At 34.4% G+C, this 20,847-nt stretch overlaps 1 protein-coding gene across 1 annotated transcript in view; it reads left to right on the top strand.

Annotated features, from left to right (window-relative positions):
- PARN (poly(A)-specific ribonuclease) overlaps window positions 1-20,847 on the top strand; it is a 182,551-nt gene that overhangs the window by 30,418 nt on the left and 131,286 nt on the right. Inside the window, exons 14-18 of the mRNA XM_027839597.1 lie at window positions 5,546-5,589; window positions 8,622-8,664; window positions 9,066-9,141; window positions 11,515-11,625; window positions 11,992-12,061. Of these exons, the coding sequence (XP_027695398.1) occupies window positions 5,546-5,589; window positions 8,622-8,664; window positions 9,066-9,141; window positions 11,515-11,625; window positions 11,992-12,061 (344 nt within the window). The remainder of the gene's footprint in view (window positions 1-5,545; window positions 5,590-8,621; window positions 8,665-9,065; window positions 9,142-11,514; window positions 11,626-11,991; window positions 12,062-20,847) is intronic.

Here is a 20,847-nt window from a genome sequence, read left to right as displayed (position 1 = left end):
TTTCTTTCTTTCTTTCTTTCTTTCTTTCTTTCTTTCTTTCTTTCTTTTTTTTAGGCAATTGAGGTTAAGTGACTTGCCCAGGGTCACATAGCTAGTAAGTGTCAAGTGTTTGGTCTGAGGCCGAGTTTGAACTCAGATCCTCCTGACTTTAGGGCCAGTGCTCTATCCACTGCGCCACCTAGCTGGCCCTACTTTTTTTTTTTTTGCTAGGCAATCAGGGTTAAGTGACTTGCCCAAGATCACACAGCTAGTAAGTGTCAAGTGTCTGAGGCCAGATTTGAACTCAGGTCCTCCTCACTCCAAGGCTGGAGCTCTATTCACTATGCCGTCTAGCTGCCTCAAGAATTTTTTTTTGGGTGAGGCAGTTGGGGTTAAGTGACTTGCCCATACAGCTAGTTAGTGTTAAGTCTCTGGTCTGAGACCGAATTTGAACTCAGGTCCTCCTGACTCCAGGACTGATGCTGTATACACTGCTCCACCTAGTGCCCCTCATTACTTATAGCACAATAGTATTCCATTACATTCATATACCACAACTTGTCCAGCCGTTCCCCAATTGATGGGCATCCCCTCAATTTAACTTCTGTCTTTTAAAAAAAGAACTTAATTGATACTTTAAAAAAATCTTTTCCATGTATATTATTATCCTTTCTCCCATTGAACCCTTTTGTGTAACACAGAAAGTCATTTAAGTAAGATCAACCACAAAACCATGATCTGACAAGCATATATAACATTTAAATCCTGTAGTCTCTTTCCATCTCTCTGCCTGAAGTTGTGTATATTCTCCTGGTTTTGTTTACTTTGCTCCTTGGCTCGATCTCTTGGATGTTTCATAGTTTGCTAGCTCTTTAAGGGCATGAGACCAATAGTATTCATTGTGCTGTTCCCAATAACATCTAACCCATTGCCTTGCATGATTACTTCTTATCTGTGATCTCTTTGATGTGAACACTTCTTCTTTTTCTTACTGTGTATTACAAACCAACCACACTGTTTCATCCTGTATGTACAATTTTTGCTTGTGTCTTTCTTAAATTACAATGGAGATTTTCTTCTGGCTCTTTTAAATATATCCTGGAAACTATTGTACTTGTCTGTCTGTCTTTCATCCCTCATCTGACAACATAACCAAACTGCCTCATTTTCCTGTCATGTATCTTTGGCCATATCATTACAAACACACACACACACACACACAAACACACATGTGTGTATGTGTGTATATATATAAATACATCCATATATACATATATACACATGTATATGTATATTTATACTATGTATGTGTGTGTATACATATTATATATATTGTGTGTGTGTAGAAGTAATTGTTGGTAATAATGCTGAAACCTACTTAAATCCTTTATGTATTTTTTTCATGGCTTTGCAGATCACCTTCAGTTTTAGTTCTTCTGAAATGGAATGTTCCCTTATTTTTGGTCATAAAGCATTACAAGGAGAATATTGATGTTAAAAAGATGGGCTTTTATGAAAATGAGTAGCTTGGTATCATTGAAAATTTGAAACATCTTTTTTTTCCCCATAGAAAAGTGGGGGGGAAATACCCAAAGGAGACAAATTTAAGATGAACTTTTGGGGAAAATACAGCTTGTTACAGTTTCAACATCATTAGTAAAAGTTTTTCCTCTGAACACTATCTCTTTGTGATTCCCAAACTGTAGCCATTCATTCAACTTAAATACATTATTTGTTTTTGGTGCAAATAATGGGAGAAGAGGGGAGAACCCAACTTCATGTCTTTAGATTCCCAGGGGGAAAGAGAGTAATCTGTATCTCATTAAAGCAGTATCCTTTTGAATCATAAAAGTACAAGCATTTTCAGGTATTAGACATATACTTCAGGTAAACTTGGCGTGCAGTTTGAGAATGAGTAATTAGAAAAAGATATGGAAGGAGAAAATACTGAACTTTAGAATGAGGCAAAAACTTATCTAGAGGGTAAATGCTTAAGGCAGCTGTTTTCCAAACAGATGTTTTCAGTCTTCAGATTAGCATGTGCTTTAACATCTAGAATATTTTTCTTTCTTACCTAGATGAGAATTGCATAGATTGTCTTCTTCCTCAAGACCAGTAAGTGATAATTAAGATAGCAGATAGTTTCATTTTTTAATTGTGATCCAAAGAGAGAGTTGAGCTAGTCCAGAAAAGCGATCAACCAAAAGAGATAGCTGGACGACGTATAAGTCACCATCATGGTGCTGATAATATCCCAATTCAGATCTTTGGAGATGAAGGATAGAATAAAGATGCCAGTGACTCCCTGGAAGACATTCATCATAATAGTAGGCACCAGGGTCCCAGGGATGCCAGAGCCACAACCCTCTGTCTCCCTGATTGGCTTTATGAGCAAGGCTGGGAGGCCCCCCATGGTGCATTTTCTTAAGGGTGATTGAGCCCACTCTTTTCCTCTTAGTTGTTTCTTAGAACTGCTCATTGTTCATCTGCTGTTTCTGTCCCCAGTATATTGTGACTGATTTAGTGGGCTGTGTATTAACCTACCTTGGACATAGATATTCAAATATTTTTCTGGGTGAAGGAATTTAATTACTCTAATCTGGCATCAGATAATACTTAAAAGAACACTAGGTTTTATAGATTAAGTATTTAGAATAATTGAGTTTGGTTCTGACTCTATTGTTTCATATCTCTGAGCAAGTCAATCTGCTTGTTTATTTCTTTCTGTCAGATGTTGCTGATAGTTCCTCTGTTCCTACCTAAGAAGGAAATCATGAGAATAAATAGAGTAATGTCTGAAATAAAATGAGCTCCCAAGAAGAAAAAGAGTTTTTAGTAATTTCTTGGAACCTCAAGCTTCTCCTATCTAAAATGAGGAGAGTTATACTTGTAACAACTTATGGCACAAGGTTTTTGTGAGGAAAGTATATTGTAAACCTTAAAGTACTATGTAAATGCAAGCCAGTAGTATTAATTTCCTAGTTATTTTAGAGCCATATGCTCCATACTTTATTTGGGATCTTTGTCGTTGAAACTTTTTTCTAGGAAACTGTCTCATAATGAAATCTTTTTGGTATCTGATTAGAGAGTAGATAAGACCTTATATAGAATTCTGCTCTCTATTACAGTCATAATACTAATTACAGAATCATTACTGTCTTTTAGTCCGACTCATGCTGGAAGAAGTGTTCCTTCTAAAATATTCCCAACATGTTATCATCGAGAAAACTATAGTAGTTTTAGAACATAAATGAATATTGCTGTTAGTAGCATTCCTTCTGAAGGATCCTTCATCTCTTTACTAATTACGTACAGGTTCATTTCCATTTGTACTTACCTAATCTCATGTCCTTTTCTGGGATACAGCTTGGAGTAGTAGATCACCAAGCGTTCAAACCTGGGTCCTGGTGCCAGATATTCCCTGCCCTCAAGGAGCTCACCATCAAATGGAGGAGAAAACATGCAAACAAATATAAAGCAACATATACAGGATAAATATAGAGGAAAGGCACTAGAATTAAGAGAGATTGGGAAAGGTTTCCTGTAAAAGATGAGACTTTTAGTTGGCACTTTAAGAAAGAAAAGCCAGGAGAGTCAGGAGACCTAGTTGAGGAGGGAGAGCATTTCAGGCATGGGGGAATAGCCAGAGAAAATGCCCCTAGCCGAGAGACTGGTGTCTTGTTGCTGAAACAGCCTAGAGGCCAGTATCACTAGATCAAAGATTACATGGTAGAGAGTAAGGTGTGAGAAAACTGGAAAAGATAAGAGGAAGCTAGGTTATGAAGGGCTTTGAATGCCCAATAGAACATTTTGTATTTGCACCTGGAGGCAATAGGGAACCACGGAAGTTTATTGAGTAGAGGGTGACATGATCAGACCTGTGCTTTGGGAAAATCACTTTGGTGGCTGAGTGGAGGATGGATTGGAGTGGGGAGAAATATGAAGCAGACCTATGAGCAGGCTGTTGTAATAAACTGCATGTGAGGTGATGAGAGCCTGCACTAGAGCAGTGGCACTGTTAGAGGAGAGAATGGGGAGTATTGGAGAGATACTGCGAAGGTGAAATTGAAAGGCCTTGTACAAGAGATTTTGGATATGGGGTGAGAGTGATTCTTGAGTTCAAGATGACTCCTGGGTTACTAGCCTGAAGGACTGGGAGGATAGTGTTCTCTGCAATAATAGGGAATGTAAGAGAAGAGAGAGTTTAGGGGGAAACATTATAATAATGAGTTCTTTTTTGGACATGTTGAGTTTAAATTGTCTACAGGACATCCAGTTTGCAATATCTGAAGGGCAATTGGAAATGGGAGAGAGGAGGTTAACAGAGAGATTGCTGGAGAAATGTCTAATTTTAGCCCTAGCCTAATAATGTTGCTTTCATAATTGTCAGGGTAGCCTGAATAGTTGGAGATACTATGTTTTTACATGCCTAACTTTAACAAGTATCTTAAAGAGGTATTTGTATGCTTACTAAGTGCTTACCCTGTTTTTTAGTATGTCTGTTTGCTGAATCAGGGTTTTGTTTTTTTTTTGATAACTTAGATACAGCTGATGTAAGTTCATTATCTTAATGTACTTGGTCTTATATGAAAGCACAAGGTGTTACCTCTTACTAGAATTAGATTTCTTGGTTACATGAAAGTATCTAGAATGAATGAATAAACAAAGTGCTTACTATGTGCAAAGCATTGTGCCAAGTGCTAGGGATATAAATAGAAAAATAAAACAGTCCATACTCTCAGGGACCTCACTTTCTAATGGGAAGACAACACTTACAGTAGGTTTCAGTTGCAAGCCAGATGAAAAGGTGCCATGGTCTTCAGAGTTCAGCAACAAAGCAAATGTTAATGTTTCTTCTTTAATATTATTTCCACTGATAAAATCATACCAGTTTCTGATGTTGAACCATTTGACAAAGATTTTGATAGCAAGAACTTTCTTTTCTGAGTCTTCAGTAACTGTAGCTATAGCACCTGCAGGAGCAGTTGCCAGGCTGAATCTCCACAGAGGATGTTTCCCAGGATGACTGTAGGCATTCTACCAGAAACATTACCATTCCTTAGGTTCTTGGGTTGAGCATCCTGGGCTGTCTTCATCAGTGTCTGAGGGGGGGGAAATTGTGGTCAAGGGTGAGGGTTGGACTGGCCTGTCACATGCTGCTCCCTGTCTTTCTCTCAGGATGCTTTGCTACTTTAGCTATGGGCCTATAGAAGAATATAACTTTATGTATTTTTTCAGAAACATCAGAGTTTTTTTGTATGATTAATTAGTTCAACAGTTTTTCATTGGTACTATTGTTTTGTAAGCACACATTGTTGTTCGAATTTTGAGTTTTCAAAGGAAATGAAATAAAATCTCAGAAGTAGATCTTAAAGTTTTTTACTTTAGAATGCCTTTCTGAAGTGCCACAGTTCATTTGGAAAGTTTCTGGAAACATTCCCACAGAAAGGACAAAGCCCTGTGTTGTTTCTGGATATTGAATTTTTCGTATTGAACGTAACAATTTATGGTTATGAATATAGAATGTGTCAATCTAGCTATAATGAGTTAATGTTTTGCGTTTTAGGACTTAAATGAATTTAAGGAGGTAACAACATGTGTCTTCCCCAGGTAAGCTTTCTTTTCACTGTTATCTCTCACGTGAAATAGCATTTGCCACAGATATATTATATTTGGGGTTGTACTATATGTATGCTGTAATTTCATGGGACTGTGAGCTGGAAGAAAAGGTTGATAGACTCTTATCCCTTCTGCGTTATTTACTGATGGTTTCAAAATTTTAGCTTTGTGATTATTTTTGGAATTCCTTTTTAAGAATTCTCAAAATAAGACAGCTTGGGTGTTGGCACTGAATCCAGGGTGCAAGAGGGTATTTTGCCTTTTTCTCTGTCTCTTCATATGCATTCTAAAATGAAAAGAACTGAGGAAATTTGCTGAGATGGTGATTTCTTATAAAATTATTGAATCTTATAAATATTGAATAGTCTGTATAGAGTACTTTGTAGAGAGGCAAGATCTAAGAGCAAGTGTTTTTAGCTCTTAAATTCATTGCCTTCAGATTTTAGTGCCTTGGAACAATTAAAGTTGATTTTTACTTCTGGAAATGTCAGGTCAGATATTTACCACAGAGAATTCAGATGTTTTCTATAAGATGAAACTCAGACCTAACACTGTCTGAGGACTGGGAGAGACTTTAATGGAGCCAACCTGCTCTAGGTATGCTATTCCTGTACCTTATACACTGAAATTATTTTTCTGTGGTGGAAAACAGTAAGTTTTTATGTTACACTAGTTAATTTTTTAAATTTCTCATCCATATAGCACTATAGTGATAAAGTATCACAGATCTTTAATGTTATTCGTGAATATAGGAATTCAAACTTAAAAGTTGAGTAGTAACAGTTAATGGTGGAAATTATATAATAGTGTGAGAATATTCTGTCCTTGAAAATATCTGAAGAAGATTAAAAAATATATGAACCCTCAGATTGCTGTTTAAAGCCCTTTGCATTCTGGTTCCAGCCTACATCTCTAGTAAGTACATTACTCCCCTTTGTACAATCTATAATACACCCAAACTGACCTACTTGGTCTTCCCTGAACTGTCCATTTAAAAAAAATAAATTGTTTCCAGTTAACAAGCATTTATTTTCTTTTTTTTTTGTTTTGTTTTTTGGTGAGGCATTTGGGGTTAAGTGACTTGCCCAGGGTCACACAGCTAGTTAAGTGTCAAGTGTCTGAGGTCAGATTTGAACTCAGGTCCTCCTCACTCTAAGGCTGGAGCTCTGTGCACTGCGCCACCTAGCTGCCCCAACAAGCATTTATTTTCAATCCTTCCCAATCTTCCCTTAATTAAAAAAAAAATAAAAACATTTGCAACAAGTATGCATAGTCAAAACAAATTTTAGACATTGTCAATGCCTAAAAAACACGTTTCATTGTGCATCTTGAGTCCATCACCCCTCTGTCAGGTAGGTAGCATAATTCATCATTATTAGCCCTTGGGAATCATGGTTGGTTATTGCTTTGGTTAAAGTTCTTAAGTCTTTCAAAGGTTTTGTCTTTACAGTGTTGTTACTGAATAAATTGTTCTCCTGATTATGGTCACTTCACTGTATCAGTTCATACAAATTTTCCCAGGCTTTTTTGAACTCATATCCCTTTCATCATTTTACAACAAAATATTATTCTATTGCAGTAATACACTGTAATATGTTCAGCTGTTCCCCAATTGATGGTAACTCTTCTGTCTCTAATTCTTTGCTTCTACAGAAAAAGTGATTGTAAATATTTTAAGTAATACATATATGTCCTTTTCCTTTTTCTTTGATCTCTTTGAAGTCTAGATATATTAGAGGTATCAGTGAGTCAAAGGATATTCATGGTTAGGAGACTTTTTGGATATGGTATCAGATATTTCCAAAATGGTTGAACTGGTTCACAACTCAGTGCATTTGGGTGCCTGTTTTCTCATAATCCTTCCCAACAATTTAATTTTCCTTTTTTGCCATTTTTGCCAATTTCCATTTTTCTATTTATTAATGATTTGGAGCAATTTTTACATTGCTATTCATAGCTTGAGTGTCTTCCTTTGAAAACTAACTGTTCATAGCTTTTGAGCATTTATCAAATGGGGAATGGCTCTCCTTATGCCTTTCAATATCTACATATCTTGGAACTGAGAACTTTATCAGAGAAACTTGCCACAAAGATTTTTTCACAGTAACTATTTCCCTTCTAATTTTAGCTATATTGATTTTGTGCAAAAATTTTTTAGTTTTATGTAATTGTCATTGTCTTTTATTTTCTGTGATCCTCTTTATCCGTTGTTTTGTCATGAGCTCTTTGAATTGTCCATTTGATTTCTTACTTCCATGTCTTTGCCCCATGCTTGGAAAATGTGCCCTCTTCCATTCTCCCTCTTGCAGTCCTTATCCTTGATTCAAAGTTCAAAACCTACCTCATGGAGTTGTTGTGAAGATCAAAAGAGATAGTGTATTTAAAGTACTTAGCACAATGCCTGGCACATTAAAGGTTCTTAATAAAGGTTGTTTTTTTTCCCCCAACTCCTACCCCTGATTCCCCATGTGCCACCTTTGCTGATCCTCCTATGTATAAGTCTGCTCTCCATCATCACATTATCTTATATTTACAAATATGTACACATATTGCATCTTTTAGTATGGTATAAGTTCTTTAAGGGCAGGAACTTTTTTTATTTTGTTTTTCTTTGTGTCATTGGCTCTTAAAGTGGTGCTTTGCACATAACAGACACCTCATGCATGTTTGTTGAATTAACTTAGATTGAATCATTGTACTCTGCATTTTGGTAGCAGAGGAATATGTCAGTTCACTGCTAGAAGTAACACTACAGAGGCAGGACTCTTCCAACAAATACCTCTGTTTGCATTGCTACTGTGAACTGTTTAGTAAAATACAATAAGTTTCTAACATATTTATATTAACATAACTGGAATACACCTTTTAATCTGAAGATTAGAGAAAGTTCTCTTCATTGCATTTGGCAACACTAGCCTTTATTTTTTTTTAACTTTGAGAGGATCATATCCAAATAAGTAATAAATTAATTTTTTTGATATCAATTACATTTTGTTTACATTTTGACCATTTTTAAATTTTAGGTTACTGGATACTAAACTGATGGCAAGCACACAACCTTTTAAGGTAATTTCCAAATCTGAGTTATGATTGCCAATTTTTCACAATTTTCCTGTTTAAAAAAATTGATACCTTTTGTAACTGAGGTATTTTTGTGACCATTTGACATTTTTCAAGTGCCTATCATATAATTGAAATGATGAAGTATTGTGGCAAAGGCATAGTTTTGCCAAACCATTACCTACTACAGTACTGTAGAAATAGATTCATCCAGAAAAGACCTATTCTGATCATAGCTATATCTGACGTACTAAATATAAAACCTTCCTGCTTAGCATATTTGGTAAACTTTGACATCCTTATGTCACTAAAGGACATAAGGTGACAGTATTCATTGTATTTAGTAGTTAACTATCATCAAATATAGTTATCCAATACAATATATAGTAATTGCTTGTTCTTTGCAGGATATTATTAACAACACATCCCTTGCAGAACTGGAAAAGCGATTAAAAGAGGCACCATTCAGCCCTCCTAAAGTTGGTAAGAGTTTAAGGCAGTGAAGCCTTTTGATTATGAATTAATAAACTTTATTGATATACTCTTTAATGAGTGGAAGTTGTCGTGGAATTCACTAGCTAATGGCCAACATTGTTTGTATTGCTGGTTTCTGATTAACCATGTCTGTATCCTGTTTAAATGTGTTCTTAGTTGGATAGCTTGATCATTGAGGAGCAACATAATTCAAACATATATCATCACTTGACACTGGTGGCATTTTTCCAATAATAAAAGGGATTTTTTTTTCTTCGAGACATATCCTTTTAATCTAAAGAGATAACTGTTTATAGTTAAGCACCAACACTGTAATTTTTTTGTGCCCTTGGCAAGTTTGAGAACTGTGCCTCTGGACTGGGAGGAATGGAAATCCCCATATTCTCTGTTAACCTGGTATGGGAATGGAAGCAGGGCAAGTAATCAAGGTAGCAATTGAGAAAACTGAACATAGGGAGGAATGCTTCCAGACTGAGAAACGTTTGGTTTTACTCCATCTGATCTATAACCCTGTGCTGAGTTCCTTTTTCTCTTTTTCAAACTGTATACATAATTTGTTTACATTGGCCTAATTGTGTCATTGTTATGTGCTCCAGAGATATTTCATTAGATTCCTCCTGTTTTGTTTTGGTTTTTTGTGTGTGGGGTGTTTTTTTTGTTGTTGTTGTTGTTTTTTTTTGTGAAGCAGTTGCAGTTAACGTATCTGAGGCTGAATTTGAACTGAGGTCTTCCAGACTCCAGGGCTGGTGCTCTATCTACTGTGCCACCTAGCTGCCCCTAGATTCCTGTAGTTTTAACTGAAAATTTCAAGTCATCAATTATAGATTAATGCTTTATAACTTTCGAAGCATAGAATTTTAAACATCCTAGATTATAGTTAATTGTTTTTCATTCTGGATAATTAGCTCAAGTGAAAGGGGATAAAAGAAAGAAATTTAGATTATTCCTAATGAATGACTTTGAAAAATGTGTGTGTATGTGTGAATGAAACAGCTGGTAGGAGATTTAAGGAATTAAGTTATGTAGATAAGGAACATTTTTGGAAAGACAAAAGTTTCAAGCTTAAAGTATTCTTATTTATTATCTTTTGGTGGTTAGGAAATTCTCTGTGATGAACATTGTATTTATGTAAAAATGCCTTTTTTTGGTTTTTTTTGGTGAGGTAATCAGGGTTAAGTGACTTGCCCAGGGTCACACAGCTAGTAAGTTGTCAAGTGTCTGAGACCAGATTTGAACTCAGGTCCTCCTGACTCCGAGGCTGAAGCTCTATCCACTGTGCCACTTAGCTTCCCCGAAATACTTTTTTTTTTTTAAACTATTACTTATATTCATTATTTGATTTTAATATTGCAGCTTTCCTGGCTTTTATCTTAAATGATCAGGAGAATACTGTACTGATTTGTCAAACTCTGCTATATCTATTTTTTTGTGTTATTTTATGCTTGCATGTTGGAACTTTGCTATGCCTGTTTTCACAGTGTAGGGCAGGACTGTCTCAAGTAGACTACATCTAAATAGGTTTAATTACTCCCTCCTTCCCCACCTCTTTCAACTCCAGGATAACTAAGTATAATATAATAGTAAAAGGTCTTTGAGTTGGCCTTGTCAGTAAGATAGTTCCATAGTATTGACCCTAAGGACAGATAACATTATTCTGAGGATTTGGTATTGTTTTGGATTCAGTTGTGCTTTTACATTTTGTTGCTTAAATTTGAAGATATAGTACAGAAATTCCCTGGGAAATGTTCTGAGCCTGAGCCGTTAGTCTAACTTTTCAGCGAGTTCAGTCCTGTTAGATTGGGTTCTACTTGTTAATGTAATCTTTTAAGGTAAGAAATCTTTTCATGAATTTGGAATGGTTTCAGAAATAGAATTTTTAGCATTAGGGTACTTATAGGTTGGCAGTATTAGAAATTTGGCTTCTACTTTGGGGAGGGTAAGTTTTGCAGTTTTTAAGGTATTAACCATTAAAATCAGGTGAAGGTGTACTTTCTGAGTTCTAAGGCTTATAAAACTGAAATATTTGAAAATTAGATACTCTTCTAAAATCTTTGATGTTTGATAAAGTTAATATTATTATGTAGGTAAGGCATTTGACATTGCTAAAGATAGCAGCTCTTGTCAGGAAGCATATTAACCATATCAAAGTAAGTCTTGGGCTGTGGGAGAAAATAGGAAATATTTAAACTACTGAAATATTTTTTTTTTTTTACTGAAATGATTTTTTTAGACATGATTTTATGGTCACACAGGATATTTCTGTAGAGATTATTAACATGATGGAGTTCAGTGTACAAAGAAGGCATCATTATATTTCATGGCACCCTTGGGAAAACCTTTTTTTTTTTTCTTTCCTTTTAGAAAGTGCAGAAGGATTTCCAAGTTATGATACTGCATCTGAACAGCTCCACGAGGCAGGCTATGATGCATACATTACAGGACTGTGTTTCATCTCCATGTCTAATTTCCTAGGTAGTATATACATGGCAATGTCAAGAATTCATATAATTTGGGGGGGGGACTTACCTGTCTACCTTTTCTTATGACTCACTCATTTGGAGGTGGGAGGGTGTATGAGGTGGAAGTCAGAGTAGAAAGGGAAGCTATGTGGGAGAACTTCTGGGCAGGGAATGGAGTAATTTTCCCCTCCCTGAGTCCTTCATTCAGTGTGGAACTTGGTTCTTATGAGTACTTTCGTCCCCTGTCAAACTTGTTTGTTAATGTGTGTGTGTGTGTGTGTGTCTGTGTGTCTGTGTGTATGTGTATGTTTTTACCTGAATTTTCAAACCTCATGTACATAATAATTTATAATGTCTTGCCTCTTTTTTTTTTAATTAGGTTCTTTTCTCAGTCCTCCAAAAATTCATGTGTCTGCCAGATCAAAACTCATTGAACCTTTTTTTAACAAGTAAGTAATCCATGGTTCCCAGTGTAGAAATTATCTGATGTAATTAAGAGTGGGGTTAAGCATCATGGAAAGTGAATGGTCTACTGATTAGGGATGATTTTTGAGGGGAATTTATTTTTTGGATAAAGTAATTACCTGTGGCAATCTAGTTATTTTTTTAAATGATAAGATAAGCTTTTGGGGTCATTTTAAACTTAGCTAGTATATTTATTAAATAAGTTGGTAAAAAATAAAAGATAATTCCAAAATACAGTGGTATTCTTAAAGATAAAAGCATAATTAAACTTTTATATTTAACTTGATTATTTCCAGTTGAAGTATTTTTGTTTTGCAGTTCCTCTTAATCCTTAAGTTGATTAGATGAAAAATTAACTAATATTAATATGTCACTTGAATAGAACATGTTGATTTTTAGAAGATGTTATAAATTTAAGCTACATTTAAGAAAATGTGTGGAAAAATCCCATGAACTCTCTTATATAATTTTAAAAATGCAATCATAGTAAAATCCCACTAATTTGTTTTAATTGGAAGAAAGTCATTGAGTTCTGAAAAAAACTGGAGTTCTGGAACTTTTTTCAAAGAATTGTGATTTTATTACTTTCAAGTACAATATGCTAGCCTAAGGGTTGGAAACCTTTTCATGTTGGAAGACTGCATTAATATTTAGCTTATAATCAAATAAGACCACATTCAAGAAACTTCAATTAGATATACCTAACAATGTACATTATTTTGTAAAAATTGAACTACTGTGTACTTAATAATTTCAAAAAATGAAAATTTTGTTAATTTTAAAGTTAATTAACCTTTTAATGACTTTGTTGTATCTGCTTTTGGTTGGAAAGCATTTAAATATTTGGTTGCAGCATGGAGGTCTGCAGTTTCAGTTGATCCTCTAGATGGGTATCAGTCATTTGTGACCTTAAGGGTATCTTGATTTGGGTTAGGAAGGAAAATGTAGATTTGCAGCAATAAGTGGTTGAAAAGCAAGAAAACCTTTTTCAGACATGTTGCCAAAGGTGTGGGTATTCTATTGCATTTTTCCATATTTCAATCGGATCTTTCTTAGCATCAAACAATGACTAAAATGTCATCTACTGAGAGCTCAATCAATTTTATCTGTAGTTCTTTAGATGCCTTGGTGATATCATCTAAGTGAGGCTGAAATGCTAATTTGAGTATGATGTTAATGATTCTCAAAGTCAGTGAACTTTTCATTGTGTAGGTCTGTAATAGCTACGTGTTCTTCAAATGATTCCCATATATCATCCTGCTCATCAGTGACCCTTGCTAACTGGGGGAAATGTTTATCCAAAATTTTCTTTTGAAGAAGTGTTTTGAAAAAAGATAGCTTTTTTTGAAATGCTTGGATTTTTTTTTTTTTTGGCACATATCATATATTGACTTAGTTTTACTTGTCAAAGAAATATTCAAGTCGTTTTGACTTGACATGATGTCATGCAGAAGTGCAGCATTCCTGTAGAAATCTTTTAATAATTCACATTGCTGATTTTGTTCTTCATAAAATTTAACTATATGTTTTCACAGAGATAAAATTTTGACTAACATCTGTCTCTGATAGCCAACACATTTTAGAATGATATGGCAAATCCACACTGAATACCTCATCGTCCACCTTTAGCATGTTATGAAACTGATGATGCCATGTTTTATTTGCATGAATATCGTTCATTTTAAAAATAAAACATAAATGTAAAAGACAAAATATATTAATAAAAATAAAAGAATTTGTTCTATAACATTTGGATTCTGTCAAAAGGCTGCTCTTAAGGACCTAGAAGGCCACATGTGGCCTTAAGGCCACAGGTTCCACACCCCTGTGCTAGCTCATTTGATTATAGCTTACCTCTAATGAAGTTAAGGTTACAGTTTTGATCCTTGAATGAGCCAGTTAGGTTTGTTTTATGTCATGGTCACAGACTCACTTATGGCTGTCTTATTCACGTGTACTGTTTATCCTGGTATAGACTACTGAAAAAGTGTGATTTAAACAGCACACACCCATCATTAGTACTAGGAAGAATAAATAAAAATATATCTTTCTGACCTTGACATCATTTTCAGTATATTAAAGATGGCATGTTACATGTAGATAGATAAGAATAATTTATAATTAGAACTTTCACATAAATACTTTACCCTAAAAAGGCTAAATATTTCTATTGTTTATACTTTGTTCTGCAGACTCCCTTTTCCACAGATAATAAAGATTAGACAGAATCATCATAGATTCTGAATTTGTATAGCAAAAGGAGGAAGAATAGATAACCCAGAAGAGAGGGACTATTATCTGTTATTTTATGTTGTATATGCTACAACAGTTACCATACTGTGCTTTTAAAACAGTTTAATTAACAGGCAGGATGACAACTTATTCTGTAAAGAGAACCATTAAGTAATTTCTTATGCTTTAATGCCAGCTGTCTCACAGTTCTGCTTCAATTTAACTTTGATTTTATAATAGTTCTTAGTAGAAAAATAGCTTTTATTATTTTTTAAAACATTCAGTTATCTCTTTCCATTGCAGTAAGTCCCTGTAAATGTGGTTAATACATAACATCTGCTTTACATGCTAAATTTATTCCATGTCACCCATGTATACCCATCAAAAGAGAAAGCTTAATTCTAAATTGTATTCCTTCCTTAAAGATTTGCAATCCATTTAAGTTGGTTTAATGTCACAGCAGATATAGTCAAAGAAACTAACCAAATGCACACAATTTTGTTGTAATAAAGAACAGTTAATTTGGTGAGCATTTTGCTAAATGTAGGTGGATACAAAACGTGATTGAGCAGGTTGGATTGGGGAAACCAAGGCTTGACCTGTTTAATTTCTCATTGTTTTTTTCCCCTGTATGTTAAGATATTCTTTTTTCTGAGACATTTGAAAGTCAACCAGTACTTGAAATATGAAGTAGTTAACTAATTTTGTCATACTACGCTAGGGTAAGATGATCAAGTACAATCAATCAATACAAACTCAACTTCTTAACCTGTTTAGAAAGTGAGAAAAACAAATGATTTTGAATACGCTTTGTTTTATGTTGTTATTGACCTTATCCTAATTGATGTAACATTTCCTCTTAAACATAGGTACAATTTCTGTCTTTAAAATCTTGATGTTACCATTTATTAAACTATCTCTTTGAGGAAAAATACTCAGCAACCATAGCAAGTTCTTCATGCAAATCTGTGGTTTTTGTTATTTTATGGATATATACATTTTTATTGATATGAATAAATTCTTTGGGTATACTTGTTTGTATAAGTTATGAGTAAATATGAACTTTACTAAGCATATATTCTTTATACCATTTGGGTGGATAGCAGACAGCGCAAGTGTATAAATATTATTTTGTTCTTCTTTGGCCAGACTCGTGTATTTTAAAAGTAAATAAATAGGACTCCCCTCACTGTTGCCCATCCTTACCTCCACCCAAAACGAAAAACACAAAACCTCAAACCTACCTTATTTTTCATTGTCCCAAATTAGCATTCTTATTTGTCTTTATTAGTGATTAGTGATCCCTTCTGGGAATTTTAGATCGCTGGAGCCGAGACAGACTGAATATGGATTAAAAGGGCTTTTTAACTCTCATATTTCTAGAAAGATGCAGTTTTATTGCAAGGCTTTATTGCCTTGAACCATTTTGCTTTTGGTTCCACATGAAGTCCTTGTTTTGTTTGACTTTTCGAGGGCAAGGTAGAAGTACTGGGAGAGTGTTATATTTTAGTTATTGAAGTGAAGTTCAAGCTACTACTGATGGTACGGTTATTTTTAATAACATTTCCTCTTGTTTGTCTTGGAAGCTTTTGTAGTATGGAAAAGATTTACTCTCTTTTATAACCTTGGTCAGTTTTCATCAATATGTAGGAAAAATAGATTTAAAGCAAATCCTTTCAGTCTGGAATAGGCTAAAGATATTCTTTGCTTTCATATTTCATTGTACCATAGAAAGTACAAAATCACATTTCTGTCTCATTTTTTAGGAGGAATAATTTTTTTTTTTAGTAAGAATTTCTTTGGAACACTGAATCTTGCATGGAATTGTAGACAGCCTTTTATCAGCTTATTTTTGAGAAGATTGTGTTTCTTTGTTGCTCTAGTTCTCTAAAAATCAATGGAAGCAGAATGTCAGGAGCCTTGGGTGTGGAGTCAGGAGATTGGGGCTTGGGTCCCAACTTTCCTGCTAACTGAACATAGTTAGGACTTTGGAACAAGTCGCATCACCATTTTGGTCTTCAGTTTCCTAAACTTTGAAATGAGGGAGTGAGATTCTCTCCAAGATCCTATCTAGTTCTAATAAGCCAAAACTCTATGAATGAGATTTTTAATTTTATAGAGTCTGAGCTAACTTTTGTCTGTGTAATTAAAAAAAACGATGTCTGTATTTGCCTCATGTAGTTTTTGTATTATATTATTGTGCTGTAGTTGTGCTACCTGAGATGAGGTTGCTTTATTTCCTTTTCATGGTGTAAGGGCTTTGGAACAGTAGAGATGCAGAAGACTAAGAAGCCACAATTAAGATAGTAAATCTTATAGAGGATGCTAGGAAACAAGGAGGAATAGTTTGTACATTAAATATGATATTACAGGATAAAGATTATTTTTGATGAAACTGAAGAAAACTTATGCTGGGAGAATTTGATTTACATGACATGATAGAATGATTTGTGGTGAATTATAACTTTGAATGATAATAATATATGGAATCATCTTGGCGGTGAACAATGAAGTGGAGGTAAAATTGGAGTGCCATTTATAGCACATGAAGAACATTTCTTCCTCCTCATTCAGTATCTGCTTATAAAATATCAAGCCATATCTCACTATTTAAATTGATATGTCTGTAATGGTGGAATCTAAGATGGCTGTGATCTGGAACTCATTTTTCAGAGTATTATTTTTAAAATTAATGCAATTAAGGAAATTTTGGAGATTATTTGATTTTGTGTATTAATGACATATTTTTGGTGCCTGAATCCTATTCTCTGAAATGAAGTTGAGGGATTTCTTTCTTTTTGTCTTCTTTGCCTTTGCATCATTAGCACCAACAAAAACTTGTTGCTACTTTGTTCTACATGAGTATATGCTAGTGAGAATTAGAAGACTACTGATCAGGCTTGTAACATAATGGAAAAAGCACTGGAATTGGAATGAGAGCTTGGATTCAATCCTGGCTCTGGTATTTAAAACTCTAGGACCCTGGGGAATCATATAACCTCTATCAACCTCAGTCTTGAGATAAACTAGAGATAATAATATACAGGGTTATTATGAGGAAAGCATTTTGTACACCTCAAAGCTCTATATGAATAGAATGAGTGTTGAGTAACCATAATGAATATATATTTTTCAAGTGGAGAGCTGTGCTTGATAACATTTAACGGTAAGTCTCTCTCTGATTGGAAAAACTCCTTAAAACTATTTAGTATTTGCATGCTCATTCTGATGAGGAACAGACTCTGACTAGAAATAAGTTAACATTAGTAAAATGAACAGTATGAAAATATTTTTTAAAAATTACATAATAATGTTTTCCACTGGTAAATAAAGACTAGATCAGAGGATCTTTTCAGGTATTAAGTTAATATTGAGACTGTTTTATATTCAAAACACTGTCCCTTGTAAAAAGCACATTTCCTTATTACTGAGCAATTATTAAGTCTTTGGATGTTGGTTACTGTAGGGTACAGCTTCTATCAAGTGAAGAAATTGAGAGCTCCCTATTTGGCATCTTTTTTGTAGACTTTTTTTTTAATTCTATTTTTTTAAATTAATTTATTTTTGGTTTTCAACAATCACTTCCATAAGTTTTTGAGTTTTAAATTTTTCTCTCCCTCCCCAATATGTCATGCAATCTGATGTAGGCTCTACATTTTCATAGACTTTATTGATGTGAAAATATAACAGTATATGTGGTGAGGAGGAAGAGATGACAGGTATTATCCATGCTGCACAGAAATGATAATATGACTTGCCGAAAGTCACATTGTTTTGGTGGCATAGCCCTGGTTTTTAGGGAAGCCAAATATCTACTTCCTCCCATTCCCTTTATAATTTGGAGAAAAGCAGAACTAAGAGCCAGAAGAATTCTTTCTCACTTGACCTTTTTATTCCCTTGTCTTTCCAAAAGTAAAGAAGGAGCTGGAGTAAGAAAAGGAAGAGTTAAAAGGGAGACCCACTAATCCTGACTAGCAGTATTTATTTCATTGCTATGACAATACCTTTCCTAGCCAAATACCTGGCTCTGTCTTTAAAGGTTATCATGGCAAAAACATTTTTTAGTGAGAATCTGACTCATAATACACTTTAAAATTAATTATTTTTTTAAATAAATAATTTACTTATTTTTAGTTGTCAACATTCACTTCCATAAGATTTTGAGTTCTAAATTTTCTCCCCCTCCATTTTCTCCCCTCCCCCAAGATGATGTGCAATCTGGTATAAGTTGTACTTATACATTCATATTTAACATATTTTCCCATTAGTCATGATGTAAAGAACAATTAGAACTAATGGGAGGAATCATGAGAATGAAGCAATAAAACAAAACAACACAGGAAAAAGAGAGCAAATAGTATGTTTACATCTGCATTCAGACTCCATAGTTCTTTCTCTGGATGTGGATAGGGTTTTCCATCCTGAGTCTTTTGGAGTTGTCTTAGATCCTTGCATTGCTGAGAAGAGCCATGTCTGTCAAAGTCAGTTATCACACAGTGTGGCTGTTACTGTGTACAATGTTCTCCTGATTCTGCTCACTTCACTCTGCATCAGTTCATGTAAGTCTTTCCAGATTTTTCTGAAGTCGGCCTGCTCATCATTTCTTATAGCCCACTAGTATTCCATTCCATTCATATACCACAACTTGTTTAGCCATTCCCCAATTGATGGGCTTCCCTTCAATTTCCAATTCTTTGCCACCACAGTAAGAGCTGCTATAAATATTTTTGTACATGTCCTTTTCCCATTTTTATGATCTCTTTGGGATATAGCCCTAGAAGTGGTATTGTTGCGTCAAAGGGTATGCACAATTTTATAGCCCTTAGGGCATAGTTCCAAATTGCTGTCCAGAATGGTTGGGTCAATTCACAACTCCACCAATAATGCATTAGTGTTAAAATTTTTCCACATCTTCTCCAACATTTATCATTGTTCTGTTTCATCATGTTAGCCAGTCTGACAGGTGTGATGTGGTACCTCAGAGTCATTTTGATTTGCATTTCTCTAATCAATAGTGATTTAGAACATTTTTTCATATGGCTATAGATAGCTGAAATTTCTTCCTGAAAACTGCCTGTTCATATCATTTGACCATTTATCAATTGCAGAATGACTTGTATTCTTATAAATTTGACTCTGTTCTCTATATATTTTAGAAATGAGGCCTTTATCAGAGACACTGGTTGTAAAAATTGTTTTCCAGCTTTCTGCTTCCTTCCTAATCTTGGATGCATTGACTTTGTTTATGCAAAAACTTTTCAGTTTAATGTAGTCATAATTATCCATTTTTCATTTCATAATATTCTCTATCTCTTGTTTGGTCATAAATTCTTCCCCTTCTCCATAGATCTGAAAAGTAAACTATTCCTTGCTCTCCTAGTTTGCTTTATATAGAAACCCTGTACTTATTTTGACTTTATCTTGGTATAGGGTGTAAGATGTTGGTCTATGCCCAGTTTCTGCCATACTATATTCCAGTTTCCCCAGCAGTTTTTGCTAATTAGTGATTGCTTATCCCAGAAGCTGGAGTCTTTGGATTTATCAAATAGATTAGTATAGCCATTGACTGTTGTGTCTTGCATACCTGACCTATTCCACTGGTCCACCACTCTAGTTCTTAGCTAGTACTAAGTAGTTTTGATGATTGTTGCTTTATAATACAGTTTAAGATCAGGTACAGCTAGGCTACCTTCACTTACATTTCTTTTCATTAGTTCACTTAATATAAATTAATTGTTTTTAGTGTCATTATAATCTTTGTTTCCATGCTTTCACAACTTTAAACATAATTCTAAAATGTAGTTGCTTTTTCTAAGTATGCATTTGCTTAAGACCATAATATATCAAAACATTCTGCATATCTATAAATGTGGCTTTTGTTTGGTGTAAAATTTCCAAATGTATATTTAAGCAAATTGCATTGCTTGGGTTACCAGATAAAACTACTTTGCTGCAGTGTATTTTGCGACATAAATTTCTCTGAGATAGAATCTAGGAATGCTATCACCAAGAAGACATTTTGATTTTCATCTAATGGGTATCTTTGTTACTTTGTATTTCAACTTTCCATCTCTATATATAACCTATATTTTATATACAACAGATACTCTTTAAATGTAGTTTAGTATTTAGCTCTAGCCATTGACAAAAAAATCAAAATAAAAAAAATCTACTTAGGGTTAACTTTATGAATATATTTTAGCTCTCTTTATGCCTCACTCCATCCTGTATTTGAAACGCATGGCTATTGCTTTGACTAACATTACCCAAAGTGATTTGGTTATGGAACACTGGGGCAAATATTGACAAAATTTAAAATTAGTTCAAGAGACTATGTTGGTTTGTAAAACCCCTGAACTCTCAAGGGAGGTCATAGGAATTTTAGAGCAAAATAGAGGAAATTAAGTTTCTTTTCCTACCTAAAACTGTCAGACGCAGTAACTATTATTGATACGTAATTTCTATGTTTAATATTTTAGTGAGAATATCAGTCATGTTGTTTTCTCATGAAATGTATTTCCTGTTTATATCATATAAA

Source organism: Vombatus ursinus, unplaced genomic scaffold (assembly GCF_900497805.2).
Source record: "Vombatus ursinus unplaced genomic scaffold, bare-nosed wombat genome assembly UNPS02014832.1, whole genome shotgun sequence".
Taxonomy (NCBI): domain Eukaryota; kingdom Metazoa; phylum Chordata; class Mammalia; order Diprotodontia; family Vombatidae; genus Vombatus; species Vombatus ursinus.
Note: the sequence above shows the minus strand (reverse complement) of the source record. Positions and strands in the feature narration are given on the sequence as shown.